Below are 12,977 nucleotides of genomic sequence, written 5' to 3'. Positions count from 1 at the left end.
TTCACTAGCCTTGCTTACTATGTTTAGTGCTGCCGAGTCTTTGGCTTAAGATGGAGCGAACTGCTGAGCCGTCAGTCTCCAGCCGGCAGCTGGTCTGTGGAAGGGCACTGCCCTTCCCCTAGTGTACGAACTCTCTCCCCCATCTAGACACAGGGTGTTCGGCCTATGCTTCTCAGCCATCTCACCGTCGTAGATCAGGAGTAAAGCGACCAGCCCAAGTTCAACCCGTTGATGTGCAGTGGAGCTGGGACTCAAATCCCAGTTGCTGCCTCCTCAGTCAGCAGTCTTTCTGTCTCGACAACCCACCGTGGTGTTGAAAAGCTCTCTAATCTTCTTTCTGGTTGGTTTCAGGGGTGTCCGAATGCATCATCATGGGGATCCCCATGAACATTGGAACTGGGCTGTTCAAGCTGCTCCACAAGGCTGACAAAGACCCGAGCCCTCCCAGGAGGCCCCTGATCTTCGACACAAACGAATTCCACATCCCCCTTGTCACATAGTCCAGGGAAGAGGAACCATGCCTGACCTTGTCCTATCTAGAAAGGGGCTCCAGACCAACAGCTGCCTTGGCTGTGTGCTCCCTGGGGCAGAGGCCCTGGTTCCCACACCTTGTCAGCAATCAGAGAAGGCCCCCTGTGCTCCCAGGAGCAGCTCACCCACTAACTGACCACACCACTCGGCGGAGACAACTGTTTGCTCTGTCGTTTGTTTAAACCTAATCTATGAACGGTTCCAGGCCTCCCGCCCACCCACCTCCCTGACTTACAGGGAGGCACTGCCAGTCATCTTCACTGCTCCCCACCTCGCTTAACTCCCCTGCAGTGCCCAGGGCAAAGGGCGCTGAGCCCCAGAGCCAGGGCACAGCCCCGGTTTCCTGTTCCTCAGTCATGCTGGAACCTCAGTCTGATGAACCCTTGTAAATATTGTTACTATTTATTGAGTTTGAAAAATTTGGAGTTTCTGTTATTTGGTTTTACTTTTGAAACCAAGAAAGCCAGCGTTGAAGTGTCACTGGAAAAACTGGTTAAGCAAATGAGACAGTCTAGGATTTGTAATTGATCTGAGACTGTCTGAGGCCCTAGCTTCTCTGAAATGCCTTTCACAGGTGCCCTGGCCACCCTGTTTTCATCTACCTCCAGTCCCACAGGTTGTGGCACTTCCTTGTCACATACCTTGTGACAGAGTCAAGCCCATTCTTCATGGCCTTTGGGCCCTGCTGAGGTGGGGACTGTCCGTGTACGTGGAGATGATGAGTGAGGCCAGTCCAGGCTACCTGCACTTGCCTGGGTGCCTTCCGCACCCCTGAAGCAATAGGCAGGTGCACATTTGGTGGCTTAAAAACTGCCCCAGGGGCTGTGGCAGCAGATGCCAGCTGTAAGGGTTGAAAGGGTCACTTAGAGGAATGGAGACCCACATGGGTGGGTGCAAACTGGAGCTGGGGACTTGCCCACTTGGCATGGCAGGCTCCTCGCACAGGAAATCTACGGTGACAACAGAAAGCATATGTCAGGCTGTGAGGAGAGAACCAGAAGAGAATCCCAGAAAGACCCTTGTTTATCCCTGACCAGAGTGGCTCAGTGGGTTGGGTGTCATCCCATAAACTAAAAGGTTACCGGTTTGATTCTTGGTTGGGACACATGCCCGTGTTGCAGATCAGGTACTCCCTTGGGGGTGAACAAGAGGTGACTGATCAATGTTTCTCTTCCCCTCTCTAAAAATAAATAAAATCTTTAAAAAAAGAAAAAGAGATCTGCATTTAGTCTACTCAGGCTTCTGCCAGTGAATGCACCTTTGCTAGTGGGTTCTTCAAGGTTTCTTGAGGAGTTATCTGCAACATAGGAAAGAAAAGTACATGGCTTGTCTTCTAGAGAGCAGGGAGGGTCTGCTCCTGGAGATTGCCTTTGTGCCAGGTTGTCCTGGGGCCACAGAGAAGAAATGGTGATGGCTGCAGGCCCTCTGCCCCTGAGAATGTACTGTGGAGCCTCATCCCACTGTCCTGACTCCTTCCTGCCCAGTGGGGCCTTGCAAGACCAAGGCTGCTCAGTTGAGAGTGAGGTGATAGTGCAAAAAAAGTAAGACTTTGACACCAACTCTGGCTCCACACACTTGAGAAAGTTTACTTGTACAACGATCCAGCCTATTTATCTCATGCAAAGCCACTGGAAGAAATAGCCCAAACCAAAGAGATGGGAGTTTGTTGTTGAGAAGGAAGATGGTTTGGACGATTAGAGTGATGGATGTAGTAAAAGAAAAAATAGCAGAGTCTCGAAGAATTTAAGTGGTATTTTATAGACTTATATTCTTTGGACATTTCCTAGTTGATTTCCCATGTTCTGAGTTAATGCTGCTAAGGTACTTTGGTCTGTTAGAATGGGTGCTTGCTCTGCCATGCTGATGTGGTTCTGAATTAGGAATTCTTAACCTGAATTATTTTTGGCCAAGATTCATGTTTAAAATTCTGTTACAATTTGTAGCTTGGTGCTATGGTCTCCCTGCACCCAGGAGATTGACCTATGAACTTTCCATAGGGTGTCAGTGATGTGGAAAAACAGGTCATTTTTCTTCTTGTTCAGCCCTCTGTGTCTTTGAATTGAGCTGGCCTGGTTCAAAACAAAGGAGTATGTCTGTTAACACACTTATTCAGGGTTGCCACTGGGGGGCCTCACCACCTGCAGGGCTGCTCACAACCTGCAAAGAACCCCAGGGCTGCAAAGCTGCCTTCCTGGAAACTTGCCTGGGAAGGAAGCCTCAGGCCTGATTGGATCCAGGACTGCTGCCAATACACACTAGGGCCAGGGAGGGTGGGCTTGGATAGCAGGAGGGAACACCAGCGCCCGCCTTCCTCTGGGTGACACAAACTTGAAGTGGGGAGGAAGATCCTGGCAGTCGTATGCTTCTGTGAGTAGTAAAGGCACATCTCCAGGAGCCCCCTCCTGCGTGAGGGAGTACCTTCTGGGTGCTGATGAGTCCCTGTGACATGTGATTGCGATGGGCGCAGATGGGGTCTTGGGGTACATCACCGTGTGTCTCAGAACAGAAGGATTACATGAGGGAGCTCACCACCCAGTAAGAAGTGATGTGTTCTGCATACACTGGTTCTCCTGGAGTAGTAGTAACAGGTAGCTCCGCTGGGACCACTGGCATCAGCAGTGTTGATGCTGCACTGTGTGCCATGGGTGGGTAGTAAAATTTTCCCTAATGTGATCGTTTGCTCTGACCTTGGCATTCGGTGCTGTAGTGAGCACAGAGCTTGAAGACCAGACGGCAATCTAATCTCAAGAGTGAGCTCGATAGGTTAGCATTTTACTCAGGGCCTGTGTGGAAGAAATAAGAAAAAAATTTAAATTCCATCTCATCCATTACCAGATACATATTTCTAACTAGTAATCTGTCTAGTTCTTTCCCCTTTTTGTATCTTTGGTACAAGGGATTAGAATGGCCGTTGCCTCGGGTAGCTACAACCCCCTGCTTTCTTTGTTCAGCACTTACATAAACTCTGAGACAGAAACACGCCGCAGTTTAACTGACCAGCACTGAGACTCCGGAAGTAGGAGAAACAAGCCAGAGTCTTGGTGTCCGTCAGTTAAACTATGGCGTGTTTGTGTCTCAGAGTTTATCTATGTGTATTCACATCGAGTCGTGTCTGATGGAACCTGATACTGTATAATGATTTTTCTTAAATTTTTGCTCTCTTGGAAGAATACAGTTTTTCTATCAAAATTCAAAAGAGGAAAAACTTGCTGTACATAAGACTCTAGCAGTTCATCCCTGTAGGTCAGCAATTTTCAATGAGTGTGCTGCAAGAATTTTTCAAACATGCAATACCTATTTAGTCAGGGCACTGACTTTTCCCTTGGACTGTCCAACACAATAGCCATCGGTGTGAATGAATCAAAACTACACCTATATTTTGTCAGATTGGCAAAAAATGTATTTTTCGGTGTGACACAGAATTTTTGTCATTAGTTTGTGTGTGCCATGAGATGAAAAAGGTCAGAAATCTCTGCTGTAGGTTGTGAAACAGGATGATTGAGATTCATGTGGGTTCTAACTCCTAAAATAATGTTCCCTGCAGCGAGTCCACTCTTAGGTACTGGAGGCCAACAGTCAGTGCCCAGCCCCACCCTGTGATGTAGCTAATTCAAACCAAGCAGGAGACAAGGCACTGTCCCCTAATTCTGTCTACTGGAGATGCCCCCTGGCCAGGATCAGGTGTCTAGCTTAACTGTTCATCCAACAAATAAAGGCCTACTGCCCTGACTGGTGTGGCTCAGTGGGTTGGGTGTTGTCCCAAAACCCAAAACGTTCCAGTTTCAATTCCAGTCAGGGCACATGCCTGGGTTGCAGGCCAGGTCCCCGGGTGGAGGCACGTGAGAGGCAACCAATCAATGTTTCTCTTGAACATTGATGTTTCTCTTCCTCTTTCTCCCACCTTCCCCTCTCTCTATAAATAAGTAAATAAAATCTTTTAAAAAATAGCCAAAATGGTAAATTTATGTCCAAGGCACTGTTCTAGGTATTAGAGAAGTACAGCAAAAAAATAGGTAAATTAGATACTAATGCATTTTAAAATAGTTCAGCAAGAGGGGTTAAAAAGAAAGCTTCTTCATCAAACTTGGTAAGAAATGTATCCAGCACAATCTAGGGCCTGTTCTTGTGGGCAGGCTCACAGCACATTGGGCCTCACCAGGGCAAAGAAAAAGGTCTCTCTGAGCCAGACCTGCCCCCTGCCCATCAGGTTCCAACCTTCCCTTCAGGTCCCTTAAAGGCCCCAGTTTGGCCTCCTTCCCGTGGATCTAGGTGCTAGATGGTGTGTCCTGAGCAGGGGACAGCCTGCAGTCACTGCAGTGGCATTCTACCATCATCTCCCTAACCCCAACATACTTGCAACGTTAATAAGTGGATATTTAATCCCATGAATATTTGTTAATCTGCTGACTTGTTAATATTTGTTAAGGTCCCAGTGTACCCATCAGTGTGCTTTGTACACTGGGACCTTAGGGAATGTTCCTGCATATATGGGATTTACTCATCTGGCACAAGTCATCTTGTGGCTAAAAACCTGGGTTCTGCCCTAGTCAGGTAGCTCAGTTGGTTAGAGTGTCATCCCAATACACCAAGGTTGTGGGTTCCATCCCCGGCCAGGGCACATGCAAGAATCAACCAATGAATGCATCAATTGAACAACAAATCAGTCTCTCTCTGTCTCTCCTCTCTCTCTCTCTCTCTCCCCCCCACCACCAGCCTGCCCCCTCAAGTCAATGAATAAAATAATTTTTAAAAAATCCTGGGTTTTATGAAGTTCTATGATCAGACTATTGGAACTCAAACCTCAATTTTCACTTTCTATCTGGAGACCTTGACCTTAACCTCTCTTTGTCTCACTCATTTATAAGAATGCTTTTTAGCGGTACCTAACTCAGGGTCACTGTGAAGTTTCAGTGTGATTGTGCATATAAGGTCTTAGTATGGTGCCTGGCACAGAGAATCCACTCATTAAGTATGTTTGCAATTATGTGACTATGTTTTTTACTGAAAAACCTGGTCTGGTAATTCACAACTAAAACCCCATCCTCTAACCCTTTTTAATTCGTCCAGATGGAGCTGTCCCTTGTGGTCTCCCTAGACCTAACTCCTCCCACTTCTGCTCAGTCAGCAGATTCAGTGTTTCATGCGGGACAGGAAAAAAGCTAGGGAAGGGGACTGACATTTGGCAGTCATCTAACTAAGGGCTTGAACATTTAAATCTGAGCCATAAAGTAAATGTGATCTCAAATTAAGAATTATGGATAATAAGGCCAAAATGCCTCAGATTTTTTTACTGAGAGTTATAAAAATTGGTGCATTTATTTATACAGGTTTATTACATAGCAGGCTGTCCCATTAGGTGGAACTTAACTTTTTTTCTCTCTCTCCAAAAGAAAGCTTGCCACTCTGGTGGCTTGATTGCTTGGGCATTTCCTACAAACGGAAAGGTTACTGGTTCCATTCCTGGTGGGGGCACATGCCTGGGTTGAAAGTTTGGAAGGCAACTAGTTGACGTTTCTCAATCACATTGATGTTTCTCTCCCTCTCTATGTCCCTCCCTTCCCCTCTCCCCAAAATCAAAAATAAAAGTATTGGTTTTTTTTTTAAAAAAGGAAAAGTTGCTATTTAAATTCATTAGCAGCCCTGGCTGGTGTGGCTCAGTGGATTGAGTGCCAGCCTGCAAGCTGAAAGGTTGCCAGTTCAATTCTCAGGGTATAAGCTTGGGTTGTGGGCCAGGTCCCCAGTAGGGGGTGTGTGATCACTCACACGTTGATTTTTCTCTCCCTCTCTTTCTCCCTCCCTTCCCCGCTCTCTAAAAGTAAATACATGGGGAGAGGGGTTTACAGGAACTACTATAAAGGACACATGGACAAAATCAAGGGAGAGGGTGGAGGTGGGGGAGGGAGGTGGGTTCGGATGAGGTGGGGTGGAGGGATGGGGAGAAAATGCAGACAAGTGTAACAATAACAATAAAAAAATTTTTTAAAAAGTAAATACATAAAATCTTTTTTTAAAAAAAGAAATTGGTAATGGTTGCCTCTGGGGATAGAAATCAGATAACTAAAGGATACAGGTGGAAGTGACTTATTTTTTACTCTGTTTTATTGTACCTTTAACTTTGTACTTTGTGAGGGTAATGCCATTTTTTAAATTTGTTTAAATGTTTATTGATTTTAGAGAGAGAGAAACATCAACGTGAAAGAGAAACATCAATTGGTTGCTTCCCATACATGCCCCAACCAGGGATTGAACCTGCAACCTAGGCATGTGCCCTGACCTGGAATTGAACCCTCAACCTTTTGGTTACAGGATGACACTCCACCAATTGAGCCACACCAGCCAGAGCACCAATTTTTTAAAAATCAATATCTGATGATAAAGAAATCAAGTCATCACCATGGCTGATGTGGCTCCATGGGTTGAGTGCTGACCTGCAAACCAAAAGGTCGCGGGTTTGCTTCCGAGTCAGGGCACATGCCTGGGTTGCAGGCCCCCCTGTTGGGGGCATGTGAGAGGCAACCACACAGTGAGGTTTCTCTTGCACATCAATGTTTCTCTGCCTCTCTTTCTCTCTCTCTCTTCCCTTCTCTCTAAAAACAAATAATTAAAATTAAAAAAAAGAAAAAGATCAAGTCATCAAGTCACCTTGGAACTGACTTCATTCTGGCAAGTACTTACGTATTCTTTTCTGAAAGTGGGTGAGTGATCCCTTCCAGTTATATAAATATGAAGCAAGTAGACACCAGATATTCAGGGGGAAGGATATTGTTATCAGAGTAAGGTGACAAAAAAATCTAACAACACAGTCTTAAATACCTAAGATTTTCTTTCTGACATAAAGCCAATAGGGGGCATTCCAGGGCTGATGTAGCAGTTTTACTAAGCTGTCAGGTCTCTCTCAGCTTCACCTTCCACCATCCTGAAGGAAAGGCCCAGTCGTCATTCCTCTTGGTCCAAGGTGGCTGATGGAGCCCCAGGCATTCCAGCCAAAAGAAGGAGGGAGAGAAAGCCATAACTTTTGAGAACTTTCGCAAAAGTTACTCGATGATACTGTTTATATCCCCTCAGCCAGAACTAACCAAACCCAGCTCCAACAGAGGCTGAAAAATGTCACTTGGGTTCTGGGCAGCCATGGGCTTATCTAAAAATGGGGGCTTCTGTTATCAAAGAAAAGCAGAGGAACAGGAAGTGGGAAACAATTGTGTCTCAGCCTCTGGTATATCAGGATTTTTTTTTTTTTTTTTTTTGACAAAGCTCAGAATATCTCCCTTAAACCCCTTGGAACTAGAATGTTGCTGGGATGGGTAGGACCAAGGAACCTTCCTCTTCAGAAGAAAGAGACTGAGACCTTGACCTCTCACTCTCCCTTTGTTTCTGTTTCTTCCAAATTTTATGCCTGAGTTGGGTTTTTAGTAAAGTGACTTTTAAATTAGATTACATTCCCTTAGCAAACTGTTCAGAATATATTTGGGCTGATGGAAAATGTAACATATTCAATACATTACACTATTTATTGCTCACCTACTGTGTCCTGGCCCCAGTACCAGATGCTAGGTATAGAGTGATAAACAGATTGTATGACCCCTTCCTTGCAGAATCGACCTAGTTACAGCACTGTTCAACATAAATACAATACAAGCCACATATGTAGTCTTAAATTTTCATTTAAATTTTCTAACGAGTGCCCTCATTAGAAATGAACTTGTGAGCCCTGGCTGGTGTGACTCAGTCGGTTGGAGCATCATCCTGTGGGTTCGATTCCCTGTCGGGGTGTGTGCAGGAAGGCAGCCAATCAATGTTTCTCTCTCACATCGATGTCTCTGTCTCTCTCTCCCTTCTTCTGTCTCTAAAGGTAATGAAAAAATGTCCTTGGTTGAGGATTTAAAAAAAAAAACTGGTGAACTTAATTTGAACATGTTTTATTTAACACAACATATCCAAGATATTTCAACATGTGAGTAATATAAAAATTATGAATGAGCTATTTTACACTGTACATACTAAGTTTTCAAAATCCAGGGTATGTTGTACATTTAACAGCACATCTCAAGTTTCAAGCGCTCAATAGCCAGACATGACTAGTGGTATTGTATTCAGATTGGAAACCACAGGTTAGTGCAAGAGAGAGCAAACAAATCCATAGTTACAAACTGCTAAGAGCTAAGGAAGAGACAGCTACAGTGAAAGAGAAGAAATGCAGAGACCTACTTTGATTGGGTAGTCTGAGAAGGCCTCTGGGAGGAAGTGATGTTGAAGCTGATACCTGAAGAATGGGAAGGGCAAGGGGAAGGGCATGTTCGAGGCAGAGGGACAAGTACGCAGGAAGCTCATGTGCAAGGGGAGATCCTGGACCCTCCAAAGGCCAAGGGCCACCAGCAGGAGACCAGTCACATCCCCTCCTGAAACTAAACTGATACCTGAGCTGAGCCCAGGCCCCAGAGTGTCCATGGCCTCCTGTACATACTGAAGCTAGACGCTGAGCTCGTCTACTCGCTGGCCAAGGGACTTTCCAGTGTACAGCTCTTGGGGCTTAAACTGTCCAGAAATCATTTGCTGTTGCCTGTGAACCTGACCCCAAACCCAAGGCCTATTTGAAGGTAGGGGATTCACACTCATAATAGGCAGAGCGAGCCTAGTGTAGAAGGACTTGAGTCTCACTGCCTTCTTAATAAGCTTTTGGGCAGAGTCCATACTGTATACATCGTGTGCCTTGGACCTGTCCTTCCAACCTTCTCCATTTCCTGGAGGAGGTATTTTCTCCCAGGGAAGCCAGGGGTTAAGAGAATCATGCCCTTCAGTCTGTCCCACCACCAAAGAATGAGCATGACCAATTCATCACATACAAGTCAGGGGAGCGTATCATAACTATTTGAAGTTGACATTAGGAATAAAATAAACAAGACTGCTCCCAGCCCAACCCAGACGCACTATACCAGTCTTCCAGTTGTACAACACAGTGATTTATTCAGCCTCCTATAACACAGTGCTTGGGGTAGGTATGAATTTGCAGACTTGGTGATAAGTCCACTGGTCTGGCAGAAATGGTCCTGGCCTAAGATCTACAAGATGCAAGTTCTGCCACCAGCCACATTGCCACCAGCATGTGGCCTCCCTTCCTCTGCTCTCAGTTTCTCAGTCTGTAGAAGAGAGATTAAACTCAGCCATGCTTGTCTACTTCAATGTATCTTGTGAGACGCCCAGGAAGCTGGAAGCCTAAAAATTGCTTAGCTGTTGCGAGAACTCGTGAGGGAGCAGGGTACTGCTGACGGAGTCCTCCCCTCTCCGACCTCACCCGCCTCCCTTTCAGGGAGCCCCTGTGGCACTGTGCGCTACAGCTTATCCCAGCAGCCCCTAGCTCCTTCCCCAACACTTAAACCACCATCTGGCCTATACATTTTATTATTTATTGTGTTAATTGCATCTCCCCCAGTAGAATGTAAGCTCCATGAGGACAGTATTTTTGTTTCATTCACTGCTGTATACTCATTGCTTAGCTCACTACCTGACATGTAGTAGAGCTTTAGAAATATTGGTTGAGCCCCGGCTGGTGTGGCTCAGTTGTTTGGAGCATCATCCCATAACCTTACTGTTACAGGTTCGATTCCCGATCAGGGAACACACCTGGGTTGCAGCTTCAGTCCCCGGTCCAGACACATACAGGAAGCAACTGATTGCTACTTCTCTCTTGCACTGATGTTCCTCTCCCTCCTATCCTTTCTCCCTTCCTCTCCCTCTAAAGCAATGAAAAAATGTCCTTGGACATATATATATTAAATGAAGGGTGAATTAAATCTTAAATTCCCTCTCATCATTTGGTGTCAGGTGGTAAGGACCTTGGAGCCCAGCAATCCTGGTTTGTATACCTGCTCAGTCACTTTGCCCCTTCTTCACAGCTTCCCTTTGTCCTGAGCCCAAGTCTTATTAAGGGTGTCCTCCTTGCTGCAGGATCTATTCAAAGACTGCACAAGCCTGGCTGCTTGTCCTGGCACCACTTCCCAAAAGGCTCAATTCCTCCTTTGCCCAGAGAGGGCCCCTCTCAGCGCTAGAACCGAGGGCAACAGGCCCTGACAACTGCCTCCCCTCCTCCTATTTCTGCCTGGGGCCTGGGCCCCAACCCTGGCCCTGAATGTAAGAGTCGGAGCCAAATGCTTCTAGCATATACCACCATGGGTGATTTATTTAAGGGTCTCCAAATAATCACTTAAGTGTCACCATGGCAACCCAAAGAGTTACCATGGAGATCGGAGCAGGAAACATCCCCATGGAGACCCCTGGGAGACTCTCTAGGAAATCATTACCAGGTGGAGGGGGCTTAGGAAGGGGGAGCTGGACAAATAAGGGAGCCCCACGTTCTATGTACTGGTGGGAGAAGGTAGGTAAAGGGGCAGAGTGGGGAAGACCAGCTTAGAAAGGCAGGCAACTTAATGTACTCTACCAGCTATAGGGTCCAGTGTAATAAATAACTTCTATTGTGTGCATGGAATATATCTGAAGGGAAACTAGACAGGAAACTAGTAATAGTGGCGGCCCCCAAGAAGGGGGAGGAGAAGAGAAACTCATTTTTCATTGTATGCTTCTTTGTATACTGTTTGAATTTCTTTTATTATAGGTATATAAATAGTAATTGTTCTGAAATTAAAATTAAATAAGTTATTTACAGAGTACTACTTACTATGTTATTTATATCCTCACAACCACCCCATAAGGTAGACAGATATTATCCCCACCACACAGACGGGGGAACTGTGGTACGAAAGCAGCCCACAGTCACAAGTCACAGGCCGGGTGACTTCAGGCAGCTAGCTCCCCTCAGGACCTCAACTTCCTCAGCTGTAAAGTAGTTTGGAAGTTTGGACTGGATGAAGGCAGAAGTCCCACTAGCTCTGACAGCCTGTGACTGAGGCTCTTTAGAAGGGTTTCTGAGGGCTGGTATTGAACTCCTCTTTCTTTCGTCTCCCCCACACACTCCCTAATCCCCATCCTCAGCAGTGAGTCTTTAGGGTCCTAATGAAACACTTAAGGGCACCCTTGAAGAACCTCTAGATCCTGTCTCAGCAGAGGAGGAGGAAGATGTGGCCCAAGAGAGGGAAGGTGAGTCACCAGGGAAATGCAACCCAAAACCATGAGATCCCTTCACACACCCATTAGGATGGCTAAAATCAAAAAGTCGAGCAATAACAAGTGTTTGAGAAGATGCTGAGAAATTGGAACCTTCATACTCTGCTGACGGGGATGCAAATGGTGTAGTCATGTCATAGCTTGGACAAAATTCCATGGATTGGTTGGCTTAAATAGCGGACATTTCCCCCCTCCCCCCACAGTTCTGGACACTATGAAGTCCAAGATCAAGGTGCTGGCAGATTTAGTTCTTTGTGGAGAGCCCTCATCCTGGCCTGCAGATGGCTGGCTGCTGCCTTGCTATACCTTTACAGGATGGAGAAAGGAAGTTCTGGTGTCTCTTTCTTTTTCTATAAGGGGACTAAGCCCATCATGGGGGCTCCACCCTCATGTTCTCCTATAAATCTGATTACTTACCAAAGGCCCCACCTCCCAACACCATCACATTGGGGGGTGAGGCACCAACATATGGACTGGGCTGGGGGGACACAAACATGGAATTCATAACAAGCCACTTTGGAAAACAGTCTGGCTGTTGGTCAAAAGGTAGATCGACCACACAACCAAATACTCCCACGCCTAAGCATATCCCCCAAAGAATTCAAAACATCTGTTAACACAAAAAGTTGTACATGAGTGTCCATAGTACCATTATCCATAATAGGAAGTCATAAACCACCAAAATGCCTGTCAGTGGGTGGATGGATAAACAAAATATGGTTACGTCTACACGATGGAATATCATTAAGCCATGAAAAGGAGTGAAGTACTAGACACATGCTACAATGTGGATGATACTCATAAACATGCTCTGCCCTGGCCACTGTGGCTCATGTGGTTGGGCATTGTCCCACAAAGCAAAAGGTTGCTGGTTCAATTCCCAGTCAGGGCACATGCCTGGGTTGAGGGTCAGGTCCCCAGTAGAGGGTGTGCAAGAGGCAAACACACACTGATGTTTCTCTCCCTCGCTTTCTCCCTCCCCGCGCCTGTCTAAAAATAAATAAAAATAAAAAATAAATAAAAAGAGAAAGAAAGTAGAAGGATGGTTGCCATGGGTTGAGGGGAGGGGGAAACAGTGAGTTATTGTTTCATGGTTATGGAGCCATGCAATGATTTTACATTGGAGCCATCCAATGATTGGACCAGCCAGGGGATGGTCGCACAACAGTGTGAATGTACTGAATACCACTGAAACGTCCACGTAAAAATGGTGGAGGTGGTACTTTTTATATTCTGTATATTTTACCACACGTTTTATTAAAAAGACGTAGCCAATTTGCTTTTTTTTCTTTTAATTTCCATGCCCCCACACCCTCCTCTTTGGCAACCAT

At 45.9% G+C, this 12,977-nt stretch overlaps 1 protein-coding gene across 1 annotated transcript in view; it reads left to right on the top strand.

Annotated features, from left to right (window-relative positions):
* The window catches only part of POLR3A (RNA polymerase III subunit A), a 51,834-nt gene extending 50,506 nt beyond the window's left edge, over window positions 1-1,328 (top strand). Inside the window, exon 31 of the mRNA XM_024561181.4 lies at window positions 352-1,328. Within this exon, the coding sequence (XP_024416949.2) occupies window positions 352-500 (149 nt within the window). The 3' untranslated portion in view covers window positions 501-1,328. The remainder of the gene's footprint in view (window positions 1-351) is intronic.
* Window positions 1,329-12,977: the final 11,649 nt, after the last annotated feature.

The sequence above is a fragment of the Desmodus rotundus genome, chromosome 4, assembly GCF_022682495.2.
Source record: "Desmodus rotundus isolate HL8 chromosome 4, HLdesRot8A.1, whole genome shotgun sequence".
Classification (NCBI taxonomy): Eukaryota; Metazoa; Chordata; class Mammalia; order Chiroptera; family Phyllostomidae; genus Desmodus; species Desmodus rotundus.
The sequence above is the reverse complement of the archived record's forward strand: the minus strand, read 5'-3'. Positions and strand labels throughout refer to the sequence as shown.